General features: G+C 35.2%; 1 protein-coding gene across 15 annotated transcripts in view; it reads right to left on the minus strand.

Moving 5' to 3' along the window:
- Positions 1-16048: 16048 nt before the first annotated feature.
- sgta (small glutamine rich tetratricopeptide repeat co-chaperone alpha) overlaps positions 16049-21471 on the minus strand; it is a 42140-nt gene continuing 36717 nt past the window's right edge. For 14 of the 15 annotated variants that reach the window (XM_021479556.2, XM_073915547.1, XM_068224117.1 and 11 more), the window contains 4 exons: positions 18632-18669; positions 16967-17077; positions 16733-16855; positions 16049-16588 (listed from right to left, as the gene is read on the minus strand). In XM_021479556.2, the coding sequence (XP_021335231.1) occupies positions 16744-16855; positions 16967-17077; positions 18632-18669 (261 nt within the window). In that variant the 3' untranslated portion in view covers positions 16049-16588; positions 16733-16743. Of the gene's footprint in view, positions 16589-16732; positions 16856-16966; positions 17078-18631; positions 19651-19802 lie in introns of all 15 variants that reach the window. The other variant, XR_012386715.1, reaches the window with a different exon arrangement.

Consider the following 21471-nt stretch of genomic DNA (forward strand, 5'->3'; position numbering starts at 1 on the left):
CTCCTCCCCTAGTGTTAAACCAGCCCTGTCCTGATACGTCCCACTCTATTTCACCTGATTAGTAGTAATGAAAAAATAATGTAAATAATGCTAAGAAAGTTTTTACATTCATTTGCATATGCCCGAATTTGATATTCACAAAGCAAAGTTCACCTACCTCGCATTTAATCATGGGCTTTGGCATGGAATACTGAAAGGAAGGGCCACATGTTAAGAAGGTACTGGAGATCTGGGCAGTTTTTTGCAACTCTTTGGAGGTAGGGCCAATATTTGCAGGTCACATACATACAAAAAATGTGATTTGCCTACTGGCCAGCTTTTTTTTGTAGGTACAGGGGATATGCAAAAATTTCCCCCTACAGTATTTAAAGCACACAGTGCCGAAAAACACCACAAGCTCTAATCCCTCCTCATCTACATTGCTGGCAGATCTTTGGGAGGTCTCTCTGGCTGCTGACCACTTCTCTCCACAAACACCTCTTCCACTGACCTATAATATGGAAAATGGTTGAAGAAAAAATAAGACTCTTCTAAACATACTGTTGAGTAGGAGATAAATGTAGTCCTGTATGTAGTCTAATCATCTGTGATTTTACATGTTTGGTTATCTTGTGAATATAGTCTACAAATCGTGTCACATCTACATCCTTAGCTATAAAGATGGCCTGTTTCTTAGATAAAAAAAATAATAATAATAATCTGTTGTAACTGTTATTTAATTTTACTTGGTGCACAAAAAACAGCTATTTTTTAAATAATATTGTTTCAACAGTGTGATATCAAACACAGTTTGGAGTACCTAGCTGCATTCTTGAGATGGCAATGCTTGTGATTTCCATTTACTGAAACTGCCAGCATATCTGGGGTGCAGGCAGGAAAGATGAAGGGCTCTTCCTTGCAGATTTTGTCCACTGTATCGGCCCTGTCCACAACTTTTTTGAAAACCGTCTGGGGAAGCACTTGCCAGTCTATTAGAAGTAAGAAAAACAATGGCTAATATTGTATAACATAAATTAGCATCAAACAACTTTTCAACCTACAATACAAAGGGATTAACAACACTGTAGGAAAAATAAATTCAATACTCACATGAACAAAACGAACAGTTCGCTGATCCAGCATTCTTAAAAATGCTTGGCAGGACAGTCCTGGTGCTGCCATCTTCATTTCTCTAAATAAAAAAAAGACATATGTGGCATAAATTGTGGAAAAGTGAAGGGTTGCGGGCCAGTAATCGTTTTGATTTAGTTCAACTACTCCAGCAGCCCAAGTGTCTTGACATGCCTCACATCTCAACTCAGGCATGCTTAGATCATAGTGTCGTCCAATTAATTTGAATTCTTAAATTTTTTTTTTACTTATTTTCTTTTACATTTTGAACATTACTTAAAAGTGTGTAGTTTAGACAAACAGACCTGTGCTCCCCTATGAGAGAAGAACATGTATAGATGTTTATGAAAGTGAAAGTCATGGCATATAGTCAAGTATGGTGACCCATACTCAAAATTGGGGCTCTGCATTTAACCCATCCAAGTGCACACACACACAGCAGTGAGAAGTGAACAAAGACACACACGCACACAAACACTGTGAACACACACCAGAGCAGTGGGCAGCCTTTGCTCCAGCACTCAGGGAGCAATTGGGGGTTCGGTGCCTTGCTCAAGGGCATCTCAGTCATAGTACAACATGAAGGTGTAAAGAGCAATGTTCTTTCACAATTCCCACCTTTAATTCCTGCCGGTGCAGGAATTGAACCAGTGACCTTCGGGTTACAAGTCCGACTCTTTTACCTTATAATAATTCATTGTGATCACAGCAACATTCTTTCCTTGGGCTGACCCTCTGTGACAAATATTGTCAGCAATCTTCACAGGTACAAGACATACTGGAAAATCAAACATGTGAATTAAGATCATGTGACTGAGTAATACAACATTGTAATGGTTCAATGGTAATGAAGAACATTGCTGAAAAAGTATACAATAGTTGCTCAAAAAGCTGACTGAAAATTGTTATAAATTCATTATCAAACAATATAAAACAAAAAGGCATTATTTAAATAGTTAAGCTTATAAGGCCTAACAATTCTCAGAATGATATTTATGTTGTACAGTCATAAGCCAGGACTTACCAGAATGGGAAAGAGCCTTATCTACAACAAAGGTTGTTAGAGGCAATGACTGGTAGAATCCAGCAGTCATGGCATCTCAGTTATGGAGAACATTTCTGGTGTGCATACTGACATCACAATCAGCACAGTAGAAAGGGCGTGGTCGACAGTCACAATAACGGACAGCAACTGGATTGCTCTCACACTATTGGCAGATGTGTGTTGCCACATTTTCTTGTGGTGCCCCAGAAGGGAACATTCTCAGAATTTTGGCTAACATTCCCTGGAAGTTGTGTTATTGTTTTGAAGAAAATATTTTGATGTAATATCCAATGAATATGCAAAAAAAATGTTTTTTTCTTTTTCCAAAACAATGAACAAGAACATTCTAGCAATGTTTTGAAAATCTGATGAGACTCTGATTGGTTTATTCTCAAAACACACCTATAACTCATTAAGAGAATAAGCTCAACCCTGTAAGACTATGTGCCATGGCGCAAAACGGATTTTTCCACTCTTAAAATTGCAAAAGTAGATTCTGACCGCCCTTAATGCGTTTGCACCCAGTACTTTGCACTTGCCCAAGGATGGTCAAAATAGAACCCTTTATCTGCAACATTTTAAAAACATTTTTAAGATTATTGAAAAGGCACCAGATTAAACATTGTTCTCTTAGAAAACATTTTACAGTATTTTTTTTAAACCAAAGTAACAACATTCTCACAGTAACATTAGAAAAATGTAATAAGAATATTATTTAGTTTCAGTAACGAGACAGAATGACAATTAACAAATTTTAACCTGTACTTATTAAAATATATAAAACGTCATGTTTAAAAATTTATTGCAGACAAATAAGTAAAACGTAGTGGTTTGAAAAATAGTGGTAAAGCATATAGATTTAAAGTGACAATTAATTAGTATTTCATACAATTAGTAAAACTAGTATTATGTGTCAGCAAGTTATTCATGTTTTAAATATAACTGAGACAGTTTTTTTCCCTTTTTTTGTTTTATTTGTTACACGTTATAGAATGAGCACACAAATGTAAGAAAACGCAATGCTTTAAACTGTCTTTTTTACATTATTACAGTAAAATAAAATATTTTAAATGGTTATTTAGAATGTTTTGTATCTGTCATATTGCTACTGTACTGTATATACATATAATGTATGTATATATATATATATATATATATATATATATATATATATATATATATATATATATATATATATATATATATATAAACAAACGTGTAGAATATTTAGAAAATATTGTCCTGATTTTAAGGAAGGCTTTCAGGGAACTAGAACAAAATACCTGCTGGAAATGTTGGAATATAATATTTTAACAATGTTTCCATTAAACGGGATTTAAATGTTTTTTTTAAGAGAATGTTCTGGAAAGTAAAATAAAACAATATCTTGAAATGTTAAATAATAAATAAATAATGTTAAAGTATAATGTTTCAACAATGTAAACCACTTAACTGGTATAGAATGTTTTAGAGAATGTTTACCTATATCTTTTTAAAGAACATTCTATGAACTAAACTAAAACTAGCCCTTAGAAGGTTTTAACGTTACCACCAAATGTGGTTACAATGTTTTAGAGAATGTTCTGGAAAGTGAAATAAAACAATTAGTTGAAACACTATAATAATGTTAGAATATATTGTTGTAGCAATTGTTACAGAGTTACAATTGCACTTTGTTAAAATTATAAGATTTTCAAATTATGTTGTGCTTTTTATTTATTTAAAGATTTTATTTCATATTTGGGAATTTTATCATATTGAGAACACATTTTGGAGTCATTTTCATTTATTTTCCATAGCAAAGATAAACCTGCACATCGCCCTTTTTTGTACCTCTTGTGTTGCCGTAGTTTGTTGTCCCCCCTCACAATGCTGCTGTGTATAGACCAATTACCATGTTTGTAAACATTCAGGATGCGCGCACAGGGAGGTGGCAGAAAAAACTGGGAGCACCAGCATTTACAGTGAGGGAATGACATCAGATGCGGTGCGGAGTTTGTTGTTGTCTTAGAAATAAGATATATTGATTACACATTATATGTATTATTTACATAAAGCTTTCAGCTTATTATAACAGCTCGTCGCCCAGTGATAAGCACAGTGATTCGGCAAAATTAACGTTAAAGTTAGCGGCGTTCATCTGACAGGGCCATTTGCGATAGCACCCACCCAATGGATATTGGATAAGACGAAATGACCAAGCATCCAGCCCCAAATATACATCTCATTGAAGCTCCAAGTGATTTTACAAGAGAGAAGTTAAAGGTTGACAAGTCTTTGGATGCCAACAATGTTGTTCTGTGTTTTTATGTGCAAGAAATAATGCTCCATGATGACCAGATTCAACATGTAGAGCTAAAAACCGAGATTTTGCTTAGCCAAAGACAAGGAAAGAAGACGGAGTTAATGTTATACAAGGCCTGGGTAATTAATCACCAACACGCAAAACGACTGCATTCTGACAGCGAACTGCACCTGTACGGCAGGATATGTGAACGAGGTAAAGTCGTTTTATATTCGCACATTCGGACTTTCTCCTTAACAATATAATTTCATTAAAGTATTATTTGCAAACTCTAAATAGCGAAATCTTATTAGCAGCCAATGACTATCAATGTTCAACATGTTCACAGTCAAATAAACTGTATTAATGTTGTTTTCAAGTCACACTTGCAGGTTATTTCAGACTGCATATTTAAAGTGCAGTGGTATAGAGAGTTTGTCACAAGTTGTCACTGAACGAATGTGTGAATATAAAACCAACTTTACCTTAATAAATGTAACTTTCACGTTTCATTCTTAGCATTCAGTGTCCGCAGTTTAATTCACCATATGTAACTGTTTTTTGCTGAAATCATTTCTGCAATCAAAAACAAGTGATGTGTATGATTCAGAATAGCGTGAATTTACCTGATATGACATGAGTCCAGCATTTCTAATTAGCTCCTCACTTCATTTAGCTCCCATTTAGCCAAAGACGTCTGCAGTCGGTATTAAAGCAGTGTGTAGTGTATGGTAAAAATTTTGTTTTCTATTTTTGGACTCGAATTCGGCATCCTACCGCACAAAACAACATTTTTACCATTGCAGCCTGTCCTTTTTTTGCAACCGGGGACCCATGTGACGTCATGTGTGATGTAGGTTGGTAATTGGTCTATTGATGAGGGTAGGTTGTGCAGAGCGTTATTGCTCCTGAGTGTATTTGATATTTCTATCGTTCTAAAGCGAGTTGTTGTCATTTCATGAAAACAATATTACATTGTTATTTTTGTTTGGTTTTATTACTGAATTAAGTTTGTGGCAGTTTTCTAGTGATTAACAAAAGTGCTAACCACTTGGCAAATCGCCATTTTGTCTTCATTGTACTTTATTTCTCAGTGCGAAAACTCGGGTATTTTGTGTATATAGAGGTCTGTTTTTAATTGTCTTCTGCAGGTACGTTTTATTGTCTTTTTGTTAGCATTTTGTTTAACTCAACACACATCTTTAGTTGTCCACAAGGTGGCTCTGTTTTACGTAATTTTTACACATAAATTTTTGTATGTAAAGTTTGGTTTCTTATGATAAAGAAAAAGGTTTATTTTATTTTAACTGTAAAGAAAAAAATTGTTTTAATCTATCCTTTCTAAAAGTGTCAAATGATAAGAGATATGTGTGTAATTGTGTATAAATTGTAAAATTTATCAAATGTCATTACATATATTATTTAGAAAATAATTAATCTGATCGCACAATGCTGCTGTGTATTGATGAGGAGGTTGGATGTGCACTACAGCCAGAAGACAACATGTTTTTGTTTAATTGTCTTCTGCAGGACTGAATAAAATAGAGGAAAGCAGCTCTTAGTGTCGTCTTGAAGTTATTGAGTTGAAAGCAGATCCGTTACACTGGTGCTGTGACTCCTTGGGTCTTCAGATCAGCTTGATGCCGGTCGCCGTGGATGCTGTGTTGCTGTTCTTGTTTACACTTCAAGATCAAAGTGGGGTCAGAGAGAGAAAAAAAAAACACCAAAATAGAAAAAAAAAATGTTTTGAAAAAACTAACAATTTGAAAAAAATCTGTGCATATTGATGTAAACCGTATGCCATTTAGTTGAAAATGTTTGATTACAGTTGGTAATATTCTTTTGTTTTTCAAAGTGATTTATTGTTTTGTTTTATTAAAGAGCCCATATTATACATGAGATAGGGTCATATTTTGTATGTAAGGGTCTCCAACAACAGTCTAATATGCATGCAAGGTCAAAAAACACTTTCATGGTCTTATAATCTGCATTTATTTTTACCTAATTATCCCAGCGACTCCCATATGAATCGTCCAGTGATTCATTTGTTCCCAAACCCCTCCTTAGCGCGAAGCTAATCAGCACTGATTGGAACGATGACAGTCTGCTGCGATTGGTTGACACTGACTGCTTTCAGCCAGAGACAGAGTGAAATGCCCAGTAGCTAATCAGCAATATAGAAGTAGTCACAGTGCATACACGCTCGATAGTGTAAGGCGCGTGGAGTTTAGCTGCTAGTGGATGAATGTAAATACAGACGATGGACTATTTTATTGAGCAAAAACTCCCAAGAACTGGCGAGGAGATCTCCTAGCTTGTCACATTCTGCTCTTTTCACAGACACACACACACACACACACACACACATATATATTGCCCTCATCCTCACGCACGCGTCCACACACACACACACACACACACACACACACACACACACACACACACACATATATATATATATATATATATATATTGCCCTCATCCTCACGCACGCGTCCACACACACACACACACACACACACACACACACACACACAACCCTCCTCTGGACGACAAAGCGCGAGCACACACATTACACTTCTCCACGGGAACATAAACAAAGCAGCACGTGTCGCGTTTTTGACGTGGCTTTGCATGCGATATGAGAATATAGCGAGTTAACCTGATGCAGTACACGCGGTTACAAGATACAAATCACAACTAAATACATTTGCAAGCTAGAGTAAACGTGGAAACAACTTTAATTGCACGTACTTACACTTGAGAAATGGAGGAAGAAACCGATCAAGGTTCTGACATGTCCATAGTCTTTACTGATCCTTAACAAACGAAGAATTCTTTGTAGCATGTAGTTTCCAACTGCTTAAAGCTGGGCTTATGCTGAGGTTTCATCTTTGGGTAGAGACTCAATAATATCCATGTGCAGTGTAACTTTAATCGACCGGCATGTTGGTGTGTGTGTTTTTATGTGTGGGTGGGTTTCTGTGTCAGAGGGCGGGGCCGCAGGTTTCAAATCTCACGGGTTTGCCCGTGCGCGTGAATAACTTGGTTTCGTTAGTACGCCATGGCGAAACACCTAATGACTCGTTATCAAGGCGACTCATTTGAAGCACTATGAGTCAACTCTTTTATAGATGAATCTACAGTTTTAAACACTGTACTCTTTCAGATTTAGCCTTAGCTGGATATTTCACTTCACTTAGAGCTGTGTTACACACTACATGGAGAGGCATTTTCAAAAACCCATAATATGGGCTCTTTAAAATAAAACTTAGATATTACAGCCCATTCCAGGTTATTAAAAAAGGGACTAAGCCGACTAGAGAATGAATGAAACTATAAGATATCACAGCCCAATTTCACCTCAGATTGATAGTAGACATTACCTAAACACTTCTTATGGGTATCTGATGCGAAATTATTAAATAAGAGCCCTTTAAAACTTATAGAAACACTTTAGGGCCCTCATTTAAAAAAATAATAAATATTAAAATAAAACTATTAGATATCACAGCCCAGTTTCACCTCAGATTGATAGTAGGCATTACCATGGTATCAACTTAACATGTCTAATGGGCATCTGATGTGAAATGATAAAATAAGAGCCCTTTAATCTTTATAGAAAACACTGTTTGGCCCTGATTTAAAAAAAAATTAAAAAAAATAATATAAAAATAAAGGGCGAAGCAGTGGTGCAGAAGGTAGTGCTGTCGCCTCACAGCAAGAAGGTCACTGGGTAGCTGGTTCGAACCTTGGCTCAGTTGGTGTTTCTGTGTGGAGTTTGCATGTTCTCCCTGCGTTCGCATGGGTTTCCTCTGGGTGCTCCGGTTTCTCCCACAGTCCAAAGACATGCGGCACAGGTGAATTGGGTAGGCTAAATTGTCCATAGTGTATGAGTGTGTGTGTGAATGTTTCCCAGAGATGGGTTGCGGCTGGAAGGGCATCCGCTGCGTAAAAATGTGCTGGATAAGTTGGCGGTTCATTCCGCTGTGGCGACCCCGGATTAATAAAGGGACTAAGCCGACAAGAAAATGAATGAATAAAAATAAAATTATTTGATATCACAGCCCAGTTTCACCTCAGATTGATAGCAGACATTACCACGGGCATGTGATGTATAATTATTAAATAATATCCCTTTGAATCTTATACAAAACACTGTAGGGCCCTGATTAAAAATAAATACATTATTAAATCCTAGTCTGTATAGGTACTTAGCTGAAAATAAAATAAATGAATCAGATGCCCATGAGAAGTGTTAATTAATACCGTGGTAAAGTCTACTATCAATCCGAGGTGAAACTGGGCTGCGATTTCAAATAGTTTTGTTTATTTATTTTTTTAATCAGGGAAAATCATCAGGGAAAGTCAACAAGAAGTTTTTAGGTTTTAGTTAATACAGTGGTAATGTCTACTATCAATCTGAGGGGAAACTGGGCTGTGATATCTAATATTTTAATTTTATTTATTTATTTTTAATCAGGGCAAACCGTGTTTTCTGTAAGGTTTAAAGGGCTTTTATTTTATAATTTCACATCAGATGTTCATAAAAAGTGTTTAGTAACACCATGGTAATGTCTACTGTTAATCTGAGGTGAAACTGGGCTGTGATATGTAATATTTTTATTTTTATATATTTTTATATCAGGGCCAAGCACTGTTTTGTGTAAGTTTTAAAGGGCTCTTATTTCATAATTTCACATCAGATGCTCATAAGAAGTGTTTAGTTGGCACTGTGTTAATGTCTATTGTCAATTTGAGGTGAAACTGGGCTGTGACATCTAATAGTTTTATTATTATTATTTTTAAAATCAGGGCCAATCAGTTTTGTGCAAGGTTTAAAGGGCTCTTATTTTACCATTTCACATCAGATGGCCACGTAAAGGTTTAGTTGACGCCGTGGGAGTGTCTACAATTGATCTAATGTGTAGTTAGTTTGTGAAATGAATTCATTTTAATAATATACCTTTCTGAATACAGGGACAAAAAAAGTATTGTTTATGAGAGTTTAAGAGAGGTTTTGAACTTGCAATTACAGATAGCCACCTCGAGTTTATACGGTTATTTAGTTGCATTAATTTAATTAAATTTTTTCCTTTATTATTTAATATTTTAACGTCAATCAATGAGAGACGCTGATCTGTCATGACAAACATGACAACAATTTTGTGTTCAGTTCATAGAATGTAAAATATAGGTTCAGTTCAGTTCAAAGGCCTCATGTACGAAGACTTGCGTGAAAATCATATTAAAACATTGCGGACGCACAAAGCTGATGTATGAAACACTGCGCACGCCAAATCCCACCCATATTCTTTGTACATCCGAATGAACGTGAAACTGAGCGCAACATGCACGAGCGCAAAACCCCTCCCTGCCTCCTCCCCCGTATTAATATGCTAATGACTCTACTTTGGCAAAACCCAACGTAAAAGCATTGGCAAAAGCAAGCAAAAAGAGAAACTTTGAACAGAATGTGAATTGGAGGTGCTCCTTTCGGAGGTAGACCGGAGAAAAACGGTGTTATTTGCAAGTTTATCTTCCGGAATTAATAACAAAAGAAAAAAATAGAGTGGGAGAGTTTAGCTGATGCGGTTAAAACAGTTAAATCTAAACATCGCACTAAGTGGATTTAAAAAGAAATAGTGAGATGTATAGGTGCAAAATGTTGAAGTGTACTAAACAATCTGAGTGGCGCAGCTCGTAAAACGCATGTCACCATGTTTTGACACGTTCGAGCACAAACTCCAGCGTCTGATGAAGTCATTCTTTTTTCCCCCCGATACATATCAGTTTTTGCCAACTATTTATCTCGAGGAAGACAAGTAGGAATCATCAATAAGTCTGTGCATCATATTTTATTTGCACATTTATTGAATGGAAATGTTTCTGATTCACATATGCAAATGTATCTTCAGATAGTGTCTTTATAGCAATGTGCGTGCAGTAGATAGCTCCGATTACATTGGGAAAACCGGCGATCGCTGTAAATTGCGCTTTAATGTTTGGCTGGTCAACTGCATGGTATGGAAACCTTATATACCTGCTAGATGAAACTGTCTCATACAGCTGCTATTGCACGGCTCAAAGAAACTTTGTCGAGTGCAATTTAACACAACTGCCTCTAGGAGTCGCCAATAGAAATAAAACAGACACGCACAAAAAAATGTGCATACGCCAGCCATGAAGTTGGGGTGGAGCTGCGCACATTTTCACGTTCATTACACCGTTAGTAAATCCAAACGTGAGCGATTCTAAGCGTGAAACCTGGTGTACGCAAAGTTTTTGTGCATACGCAGCGTTGATACATGAGGCCCCAGCTCTTTAGCGATCTACCGTAATACACAGTATATGAGCGACCGCCAAAATACATTGGCGGCTGGCCTGACTGCAGTCGTCGACGTCAAACACAGTCAGACAGGGATGAACAACCCAACAAGGCGAGAGTAAAAACACGGAAAACCAACCAGGAGAAACGCATTGTAATGTTTATTAATAAAACAACACTCAGCCCCGAATGAAAGAATTAGAGGTGTATATAAATAGTCCATGTAATCAGTTTGTACATGAGCAGTAGCTGTGTCTGTGCAAGTGTCCGGAGTATTGTCAGCTGTTATCATTGTTGATGAGCGCAGGTGGTTTCTGCGAGTTGGAGTCCGAAAGAGTAAAGATGCTTTATAGTAACGTTATGTTTGTTTCATTTTGCTCTAAAACATAATTATGTAGGAACTTGAAGCACATAACATTATGCTTTAAACGTGAATTTACAGGAAAAAAAGACTATTATTAAATGTATGACATAAATGTATAAGAAGTGTTGCAGATCAGCAAATGACAACATTAGACACCTGAGTGATGCGTTCGTGCTGATGTAGAATTCACTGCTGTCAACACTGTTTATATTAGCTAACGTTACATATAATACTGATAAACCATAATTCATTTGTTTTATCTGTTCAATTGTATAGGTGATAATGAGGAATTTATTTTTATTTTCAAACACAAAATGATATTAGTCTATTTAAATAACTTGTTTGTTTTGTACGATCTGAAATGTCCTCAGACTGGTGCCGTGTTCATTGAGGATAAAAAGCGCTGCAGTGTGCTGGAGATGATGAAGACGATGATGATGGAGATGCTTTAGTGCTGTGTTCGAGACCCTGACAGATGTTTCTGTGGTCTCTTTATTTTGGGTTTCTCAGGCATGGAGAGCTTCATGTCTCAACCCCATTTTAGTCAGACTGCAACAGTGATGATGCTGGTGATGATGACAAACACAGATAAAGATCTGCTGATCATCGGCAGAACCAGCCCAGCTGTGTGGAGATGCAACAGAACATGTAGTTCTACATGATTGTAGAATAAGTTTGAATAAATCTGTTTCATGTGTATTCATTTTTTTAAATCATATATTAATGTTTCCTTTTATAGTCATTACTGAAATCATTTTCCAATAATGTATACCTTATTTCATATTTTGACTGAAAATGAAGATGTTCTTACATTGGCTGCATTTGCCTAGCAAATATTAATGCATAGCTGTGGCAAAACATAGGTTCTTTGCATTGCTTTTAAAGAGAAATAACTACAAAAATATTGGAGGCTGACAAAAAAAAGCTCATTTTAGAAAGAAATTTCAGATGGCACAATGTTTTTGCATCTGAACCCTATATATATATAGCCTATAAGAAAAAGGCATTGAAAACTACTAGGTAGATGTCACGTTACTGATGCAAGGTGCTTCTGTCCCTGTTATTTATATTATTATTATAGGATTGTTATAATTCTTAATAATTAAAGAACTTCTAATTTATACAGGCTCTGAAAAACATGGTTGTACCGTTTACAATTAACAAAAACGACATAAATGTTATGGGTTTCTTGTATTATGTGAGATGTATACGCACAAAAATACACAATGAGAAAGTTAAAATATATTTGTGTTGAATAATAAAACCAGACAGGAAAACAAGAGATTTTAGCAGGCTACTTGTGGATGAAAAATGTTAATACAAACAATAAATTCATCTGAACTTTTTTTTTAAATAAATATACTATTTAAAATTAAGATTCATTAAACCTGCAATTTCTTTAAATATGTTGCGCTACGTAACGTAAACATGGCGGATGAGGTAACATCCTTTTTTTATTTAAGTTTTTTATTTTTTATTAAACAGTAAATTGTAAAAAAAATACAGCATAATGAAACATTAGGAACTATAGAAGGAACATAGAGGATGCCAGGGGGATAAAACAGTAAAGAAGAAAAAAAATACAATAAGTTAAATAAGAGATACATAAAAAGTAAAGCTTTAAATAAAAATACAATATTAAGAGTGTATCTCAAAATGAAGTACCGCTTTTTACATGGGAATTTTAAATAGGGCATGACAAGATAATGTTTTCCTAGCCTTAGTGTTTCCTGAACCAGAAAGTGTTTCAAAGTATTGTTTCAGTTCTTTTATGAATACCTTAAAAAGCGGTTTATTATTGGAGAATTTGCATTTATTGATGTGATATTTAGCAAGTAAAAGTAAAAGATTTATGAAGTAGAACGCTTTCTCTGTACTATTGTCTGTATCAATAAAACCAAATAATACATTTTCCCAAAACAAAGAAAAATTTGAATATAACTCAATTACAAATTTGCAAAAGTTACCCCAAAATATTTTTGTGTAGGAACAGTACCAAAACAAATGTACAGTTGTTTCTTCTTGTGAATTACAGAAAGCGCACATTGTGTTAGTATTCAATTTAAATCTTTTTAAATAGCTACTCACTGGGTAGAATCTGTGAATTAATTTAAAGGATTTGTTTTGTTAGTTGAGCTTGAAACAAGACAAGTTTTACCCACTGTTGTTCCAAATGGATCACAGAGAGATTGTGTAATACATGGAGTTCTGTTCAAGCCTTTAACGGTGTAATAATTCCGGCAGAAACGGCATCAAAGACAATGGCGAATTCTTTTGGTGAGACAGGAAAATTAAACTTCTGTAAGAACTCATAAGATAGCAAAAGACCATTTTCATTAAAGAGATAATGAACTAAAATATATTTTTTTTCTTCATACCAACTCTAAAGAAATAAGGATTTATTTTTGTAGAGTATATTGCCATTATTCAAATTTTAAAAAGTGTGGAGAAAAGTTGTGTTTATAAATAAGAGACCAAGCATTTGCTTGTGAAATGCAGAGAGTTTCACGGGTAACTTCTCAATATTATAATGACAAAGGGAGAGAAAGTTTAAGCCACCCAGCTGTTAAAAAAATATAATTAGGGATATAATTCCAAATTGATGTGGGGCACTTTAAAAATTGTTTCATACAATTTACTTTAAAGGTGCAATTCAATGTATTAAAATCTAAAATATTTAGTCCTCCATTTTCGTAAGTGTTCATTACAACTGTTTTTTTAATGTAATGTGCACGATTTCTCCAAACAAAGTTAAATAATAACTTGTCTATGTTTTACAAATTATGTTTTCTAGTTGTAAGACCAAGCAGCATAGATTAATCTGGATAAACCTTCAGCTTTAGTAAGTAGCACTCTTCCATTTAAAGAGATATTTCTTTGAAGCTACTGATTAAGTTTTTTTATGAGTTTTTTCTATAATTGGAGTAAAATTATCACTACAGCGTATGGATTAATTTTAGGCTATAACAATTCCTAAAACTACTTTTTCTTTAACCGGGATATTGCAAATGGAGGGAGCATCACAATCTTTCACAGATAATAATTCACATATGGCAATATTCAGATGTAAACCAGATGCTTCTGAAAATGTATTTATTACTCCTAAAGCTATGGCAACTTCATCACTATTTTTTAAAAAGAGAGTAGTGTCATCCGCTAACTGACTGACGATCACTTCCCTTTCTGCTACACTGATGCCTACAAGATCCATTTGCTTAATATGGTCTGCTAATAATTGTGCAGCAGCCAGTATAAATAAATAGGGAGAAAAGGGACATCCTTGGCGTATGCCCCTTTTTACATCAAATCTAGGCAAAGTCCCATTTTTCAGTTTAATTGAGCTGTTAGCATTACTATTTAGAGTTTGAATTGCATTACAAAAAAGGACCAAACCCAAACCTCTTAAGACTGAGAATAATTAAATTATTTTCAAGGGTATCAAGCTTTATAGAAGTCTAAAATAATATATAACTTTTCTCAGATATTAAGTGAGAGTAATCGAGAATGTCCAAAACTAGTCTGATATTGTTAGCAATGTGTCTATTCTTTATAAATCCTGACTGGGTTTGATCAATAACTGAGTCAAATATATCTTTGAATCTCTCAGCAAGAATTGCTGCAAATATTTTCTAATCGTTATTTAATAGACATTTTGGTCGCCAACTATCAATAAACAAGAGATCTTTATTTGACTTTGGGACAAGTGTGATAAGACCTTGATTCATAGTTGGTGGCAATTTGCGACTGGAAATACTCCAATTTAATACATGCCGTAAAAAAGGCGCCATCTGTGGGGCAAAAGTTTAATAAAACTCTGATACTGTTCCAGGGGATTATTTTTTTAAATGATTGATGGCATCCATTATTTCTTTAATTGTTATGGGCTTGTCACAGAAAATCTTATCTTCTAATGAGATATTTTTAGAATTTTTTAAGGATGATAAAAATGAGTGTTAATTGTTCTGAGTAGTTGTAAGTGTATAATTTACTGTAAAACACTGTACTGTAAAAAACTTCCCTTCTTCAAGCCACTTCTTTCTAGAAAGAACGAATGCACCCTCTGCTTTATTTTTATTTATTTTTTTATAAGTCTCATCTAATTTGTTTTGTAATTCTATTAGATCAAGTTGGTCATCATCTGATAAATTATCCACCCCTTTCTCTATAATGGAAGAGATGTGGGCTATAATATCCTTTTCCTCTGCTCTTCTAGTCCGTACACACATATTGCTAAATGATCTTAAGTATTTTGCAGATTCATATTTAAACAATTCTCAGTTTTTAAACAAAAGATTGTTCTGCAGTTGCTTTATTTGAAAAATATTTACTTAAATGGTTAATTTCTGTAATAACTTGTTTGTTCTTTAGGCACGAGCTATTACGCTTTCAATAAGATGTTCTCCCATTTAAGTTTTCAGACGTACATATGTTAATCTGCATGGCAATTGCTTTATAATCTATTAGCGGGGTGGGATGAGTAGATATAGAGATGTCCATTTGGTTAAGGTCATTGAGTATGCGGTTTCGAACACAGCCAGTCTCAAAATCCTTTCGTACGAGGAACTACTTTTTCTCTCTTACTTACTCACTCACTCACTCACTCACTTGTTTATCTTTGTAATTAAGTATTGTATGTATTAATTCCGTTTATATTTAGTGTTTTCCATAAACAATGTTTATTTTTCGGCAGCAAGTAAACTCAATCGCTCTCTGTTAATATAATCATAAACATTACCTTAGTAACCTCAAGGTGAGAACGCCCACTAGCAACTTCAATCCCCAAGGCAACAGGCAGCTGCAAAGTCACTACTAGTGTGAATACACAAAACATTCAGTGCTCCTTACTGCAACTCAAATGACTACTATAGTAATCATATAGATGACTAAATGCACAGTTATAAAAGCAGTTCTCCAAAATTGACAAAAAAAAATTTATTTCAAAAGAAATCAGAACAAACTAAGAGTCACAGCTATTAATTAGGGCAATGGCAATTGTCCAATCTCATTCATTGCAAGCATGGCAAACATTTATAAAGCATGACAATTTGCCTCAAATTCATATTTGAAATCCGACATTTGTAAGTGTTTAGACTGCATGCTCCCAGTAAGACCCCTATAAGATCAGACAGAGACTTGTCACTAGACAGATGAATCACTGATGTGTTAACAGCAAAACTGAATTATATCATTGAGGTAACAATTGCAGTCAATTAACCTGGATTACTATATGAGAAAATAATGGTAGTGTGACATTTCATTTGATCATACATTTCTTCACTTTCAAAACAATATGTGTACATACTGATTTGGTATAATGGGCCGTGGGAACCCATTTTTTAATTTATAATTTTATTTTTACAGATGGATAAATTGGTCTTGTTCCAGACTTGTAGGAACAAGGTATATCTTTAAAAAAAGTAGCACATCTTCCATGTGTCCATGAAGTAGTGTTCAATTCTGTATAAAATAAAAGTAAAAAAAAAAAATTTAATCTCATATGCAGCTTTACCAAGCTGTTGTTAGAATACCTGACAAGCTAAAAATCAAACAAACATCTGAAATATAAATATTTCTGAAATATATCAAAATGACATGAATTACCATGAGGAGTGTCAGGGTTCATCATTGCCAGCACTACTGGGAGGTCGGCTGCGCATTTGACTCCTCAGCTGTTCAATAAGCTCAGGATTCTGCTGTTGCATTTGTTGTGCAAACTGCTGTCCACTATCACATGACAGAAAACAAAAGTTTATCTCTACTAAATATAACATTAAACAGTTAGGAAGTAAAACTGCAACCTATGAAATACCAATGAATAATGGTGTTGAAACTTACGCCTGTATGAGGCTGGAGAGGTCATTGGCACCACCACCTCCTGCTCCAGCAGCTGTTGGTGAGGTGGCACTACTTACGGGACTGTAAGACCCAGACATCATACCTGATACACTACATGGGAACAGAACAAAATTTAAAATTGATATTGATGGCATAAAGTAATGTCAGGTTGTCAGGTTTGTGACACAAAGCAATGTCATGTTGGCAGAACTGAAATCTGTTATAATTAAAGCTGTTGAACACAAGATTCACACCCAGTGGTTAAAGCAGGTAACACACTTCAAATGCAAGACACTTTTTTTTTTACCCGAACCCCTCTCCTTCCACACACTGCAAATGCCTGATTATCGAGAATACATTGTCTTACCTACATGCAAAAAATATATATATATTTTTCATGTTAAAAGGAGTTTTTGTCCTAATCATCACCTGGAATTTCTATTTTAGAAAGGGTTTCTATTTCTAACGGCTGAATGACAGCATAAAATTCTATGACAGGGATCACGTCAGCTACTGATTGTGCTACCACTGTGAAATGGAATATGATTTTACATTGCATGTATTCCCATAATAATAAAACTGAGCTAATGTTTACATTTGAGATTGTTTTAATTTTAGCAAATCAAAAATCACCTTGTGTGATGTCTCATTTATAAGAGGGTTTTTTTCAACCGTGAGACAACTTAAAATCAACTCAATTTTATACTACAATTTTTGGATTTCATTATTAATATGCTATATTAAAATGATCGAAGTAATGCACTCTCTCTTGTTCTCTGGATGATTACTTTAAACTCAACACAAAAACAGCCTAATGAGGCAAAATGGTGTTTTTGCCATGATGTAAAATAGACCTAAAAATGAGCTTCAGATGAGCTCTGGCAGAGCTGTTCACTGTTCCTGTTAGCGATCTTCCAATAATACCTAGCTGAAAACTCAACTGTTATCAGATCAACACATTTTAACAGATTTAGGGTGTTTTATTGTATTTTACATTTGTCTGTACATTTTGAAATAGTAAATATTTACTAGTAGATATTCAGTCAGCCCAATTTAAAGCAGAAGCTGGTCTTTTGCAATCTCCCTGTTGACCTGTGGTTCTTTTTGAATTTGTGTATATTTAAAAACGTTATATATCCATATATAGTTAATATATATTGTATAGTTTTTATATAATTAAAAAGAATTTTGTCTATAGCCCATTCGGTTCAAAAGTTTTAACAATAAACATAAGTGAAACTTTGGATAAGTGGTGGCTCTAGAGAGTTTGAGTTAGAAACTTCAAGTTTGCTGTGGTTCATTTAACTTTTTTTTTTAATCATTTAATGCAAAGATTATATAATACATACAAAAACGTATAAATGTGCATGCTTTTTTAAATTGATTAAATAATAAATCTTTTAAGGACTCAAGATGCTGATTACCATTAAACACACATTTCATAACAGTCTTGTCAAAAGGATCCATTGGTTATAACAGGTTAGCATTGCATTGCTACAAAAGCTCAATAAATATTGCATGCTTTTAAAACCATATTCAACCAATTTGAATGCAAGAGTACATTTCTAACAACTTTTCAAGAGAATTTACCTTGCCTCAACTTTATGGACAGAATTAAGCAAATTGTGTGAATTAGGTATACGACAAATGCTTTTGTGTACTCACAGTTGTTGCACTTGAGGGTTGTTCATTAAATTAGATGCCTAAAGAGAGTAACACAGAGTTAGTGATGAGCATAAGCAAGCACTAATGATGAGAAACTAGGGGCCTGTTTACTTCATGAATCTTTTGATCAGATGTGTATCTAGCACGCACACACACGCGCACACACACGCACACACACGCACACACACGCACACACACGCACGCACGCACACGCACGCACACACACGCACACACACACACGCACGCGCGCACACACACTCACACACACACACACACACACACACACACACACACACACACACACACACACACACACACACACACACACACACACACACACACACACACACACACACACACACACACACACTCCGGAAAGTATTCATTGAACTTCACATTTTTTCTTTGTTACAGACTTATTCCAAAATGGATTAAATTCATTAATTTCCTCAAAATTCTACACACACAATACCCCATAATGGCAATGTTAAAAAAAAAAAATTATTGTTGCAAATTTATTAAAAATAAAAAAACTTGGAAAAAAAAACTAGTACATACTGTAAGTATTCACAGCCTTTGCTCAATCCTTTGTTAATGCACCATTGGCAGCAATTACAGCCTCAAGTCTTTTTGAATATGACGTCACAAGCTTGGCACACCTGTCTTTGGGAATTTTTGCCCATTCCTCTTTGCAGCAATGGTTGTTGCAGATCAGACAACACACTATGGTCCGGAGAGATTTTGAACCATTTCTCTTAACAAAGCTTTTTCTGTTCAGCAATATTTTTGGGGTGTCTGGTGTGGATCGCCCTCTTGAGGTCATGCCAAATCATCTCAAATAGGTTGAGATAAGGGGCTCTATTTTGATAATCCAGGCGTAAAGTTAAGGGCGTTTAAATCCAGTTTTGCTATTTTAAGGACGGAAAAATCCTCTTTGCGCCATGACGCATGGTCTTACAGGGTTGAGCTTATTCTCTTAATGATTTATAGGTGTTTTTTGAAAATAAACCAATTAGAGTCTCATCTCCCATTCCCTTTAAGAGTCAGTTGCGTCTCCCCATGGCGCATTTGCTATTTACATGGCGGACTTTGTCAGTAGAAAAACTGAATGCTTCACTAGAGAGAAAACAGTTTAAACAGAGCATCTGTAGCACGAGAATGAGAGATGAGCCTCATCATACTTTAACTTTCCCTTTCAATTTCATGGATAGGGAAACGTGTTTTACGCAATGACATCCATTAGCCTATACATAATTAATTTAGCTTAAGCACAAAAAATAGTTTCAAAAGTATTTCTAAATTCAGGTCTAATTTCCAGCAAACAAACAAAAAAAAGAACAGTAAAAAAACTGAGGTATTTCCAAATACACATAATGCCCCATATGGTCTAAAACCTGACAGATGGGCAAAATTAAGCTTGTTTTTAATAAAACAAATATGCATATAATAAATAATAATACTAACAATAACATTATACAAAAGCAAATTGTCATGAATAAACTAGAAAAGCCCCCTGAGATGAAGGCATGGAGGCAGTGGTTTTTATATTTATGTGGGCTAAAAAAACAAATTTTTGTAATATATTAATCCTTAAATTCTTTTTCATTTGTAAAGATATTTGCGTATTGCTGTACATCCCATGTGTATTAAGCAATGTTTAAACGAGGCGCAAAGCTCTGCGCTGGACTTTAGACCTGCTTTGATCTGGTCAATTGTGCAGTCTATTACAGTTCCTCAAAATAGCAACATGCCAGCAACGCATTTTAACACACCTCCCTTTTTAGACCAGAACGCCTATGGGCGCACGTATGAGCGCAAATGCATTTGCTATTTAAACAGCGTGGTGCAAAACATGAAAATGACTTTTGCGTCAAGCTAAAACTAGCAAACAACAATTGCGTCGGGTGTATAATAGGGCCCAAGGTCTCTGATTGGGACAATGTTTTTTCTTTTGTTGAGGACATTGTGTTGTTGATTTAATTCTATGCTTTGGGTATTTTTCCTGTTGCATCAACCTTCCTTTGTTAAGCTTCAGTTAGAGAACAGATGGTCTAAAGTTTTCCTGCAAAATTTCTTAATAAACACCTGTAAATTTTTTGTTGATAACAGCAATCAGTCCATGCCCTATATCAGAGTTCAAAAGAGAACACATTGTAGATCACTACTGCATCTGTGACCAAGACAGCGAGGCTTAATGATATATCAAGAGCCACCATATCCAGGGTTATGTCAGTATACTACCAAGGAGTTTGAACCAATCCAATAGGAGTAACTGTGAATGGTGTAAAGAAGTCTCAAAAAAGCATACCACCCAGACTGTTGGATGCACAGATAGAAGCATGGGGGTGGATTAGTGATGGTTTGGGCTGCAATATCATCACATTCCCTGGACCTAATTCTTGTGCTAGATTGGTGCATCACTGCCAGGGACTACCAATCCATTGTGTGTGTCGGTATTATCATAAGACTATACATTCCTATGTGATGATCTAACCATTTTCTACAATTAGTTTTCTTATTAATTTTCTCTCGACGACTTTGTAAAGCTTAACATATTATTTTACCCATCGGTCTTCTGAAAAAATCATGTTGTGTTTAACATAATATTAAAATGCAGATGTTAGTACATCAGCGCTAACCTTTCAACTGCTAGTTCTGCCTAGTAAAAAAAAACATGCTCTCTGTTTGCATGTCTCAGTCAGTCTCTGGGGAACCTGGCAATTTTAAGCTCTTTTTAAATGCTTCTGTGCAAGGATCTTTTCATGGAGAACTTTAAGAAGCATCAGATTCACAGTGCATACTCCAATCTTAATCATCTGTGAATAAAATCTAAGTTGAGG

This window comes from Danio rerio, chromosome 11 (assembly GCF_049306965.1).
Source record: "Danio rerio strain Tuebingen ecotype United States chromosome 11, GRCz12tu, whole genome shotgun sequence".
Taxonomy (NCBI): Eukaryota; Metazoa; Chordata; class Actinopteri; order Cypriniformes; family Danionidae; genus Danio; species Danio rerio.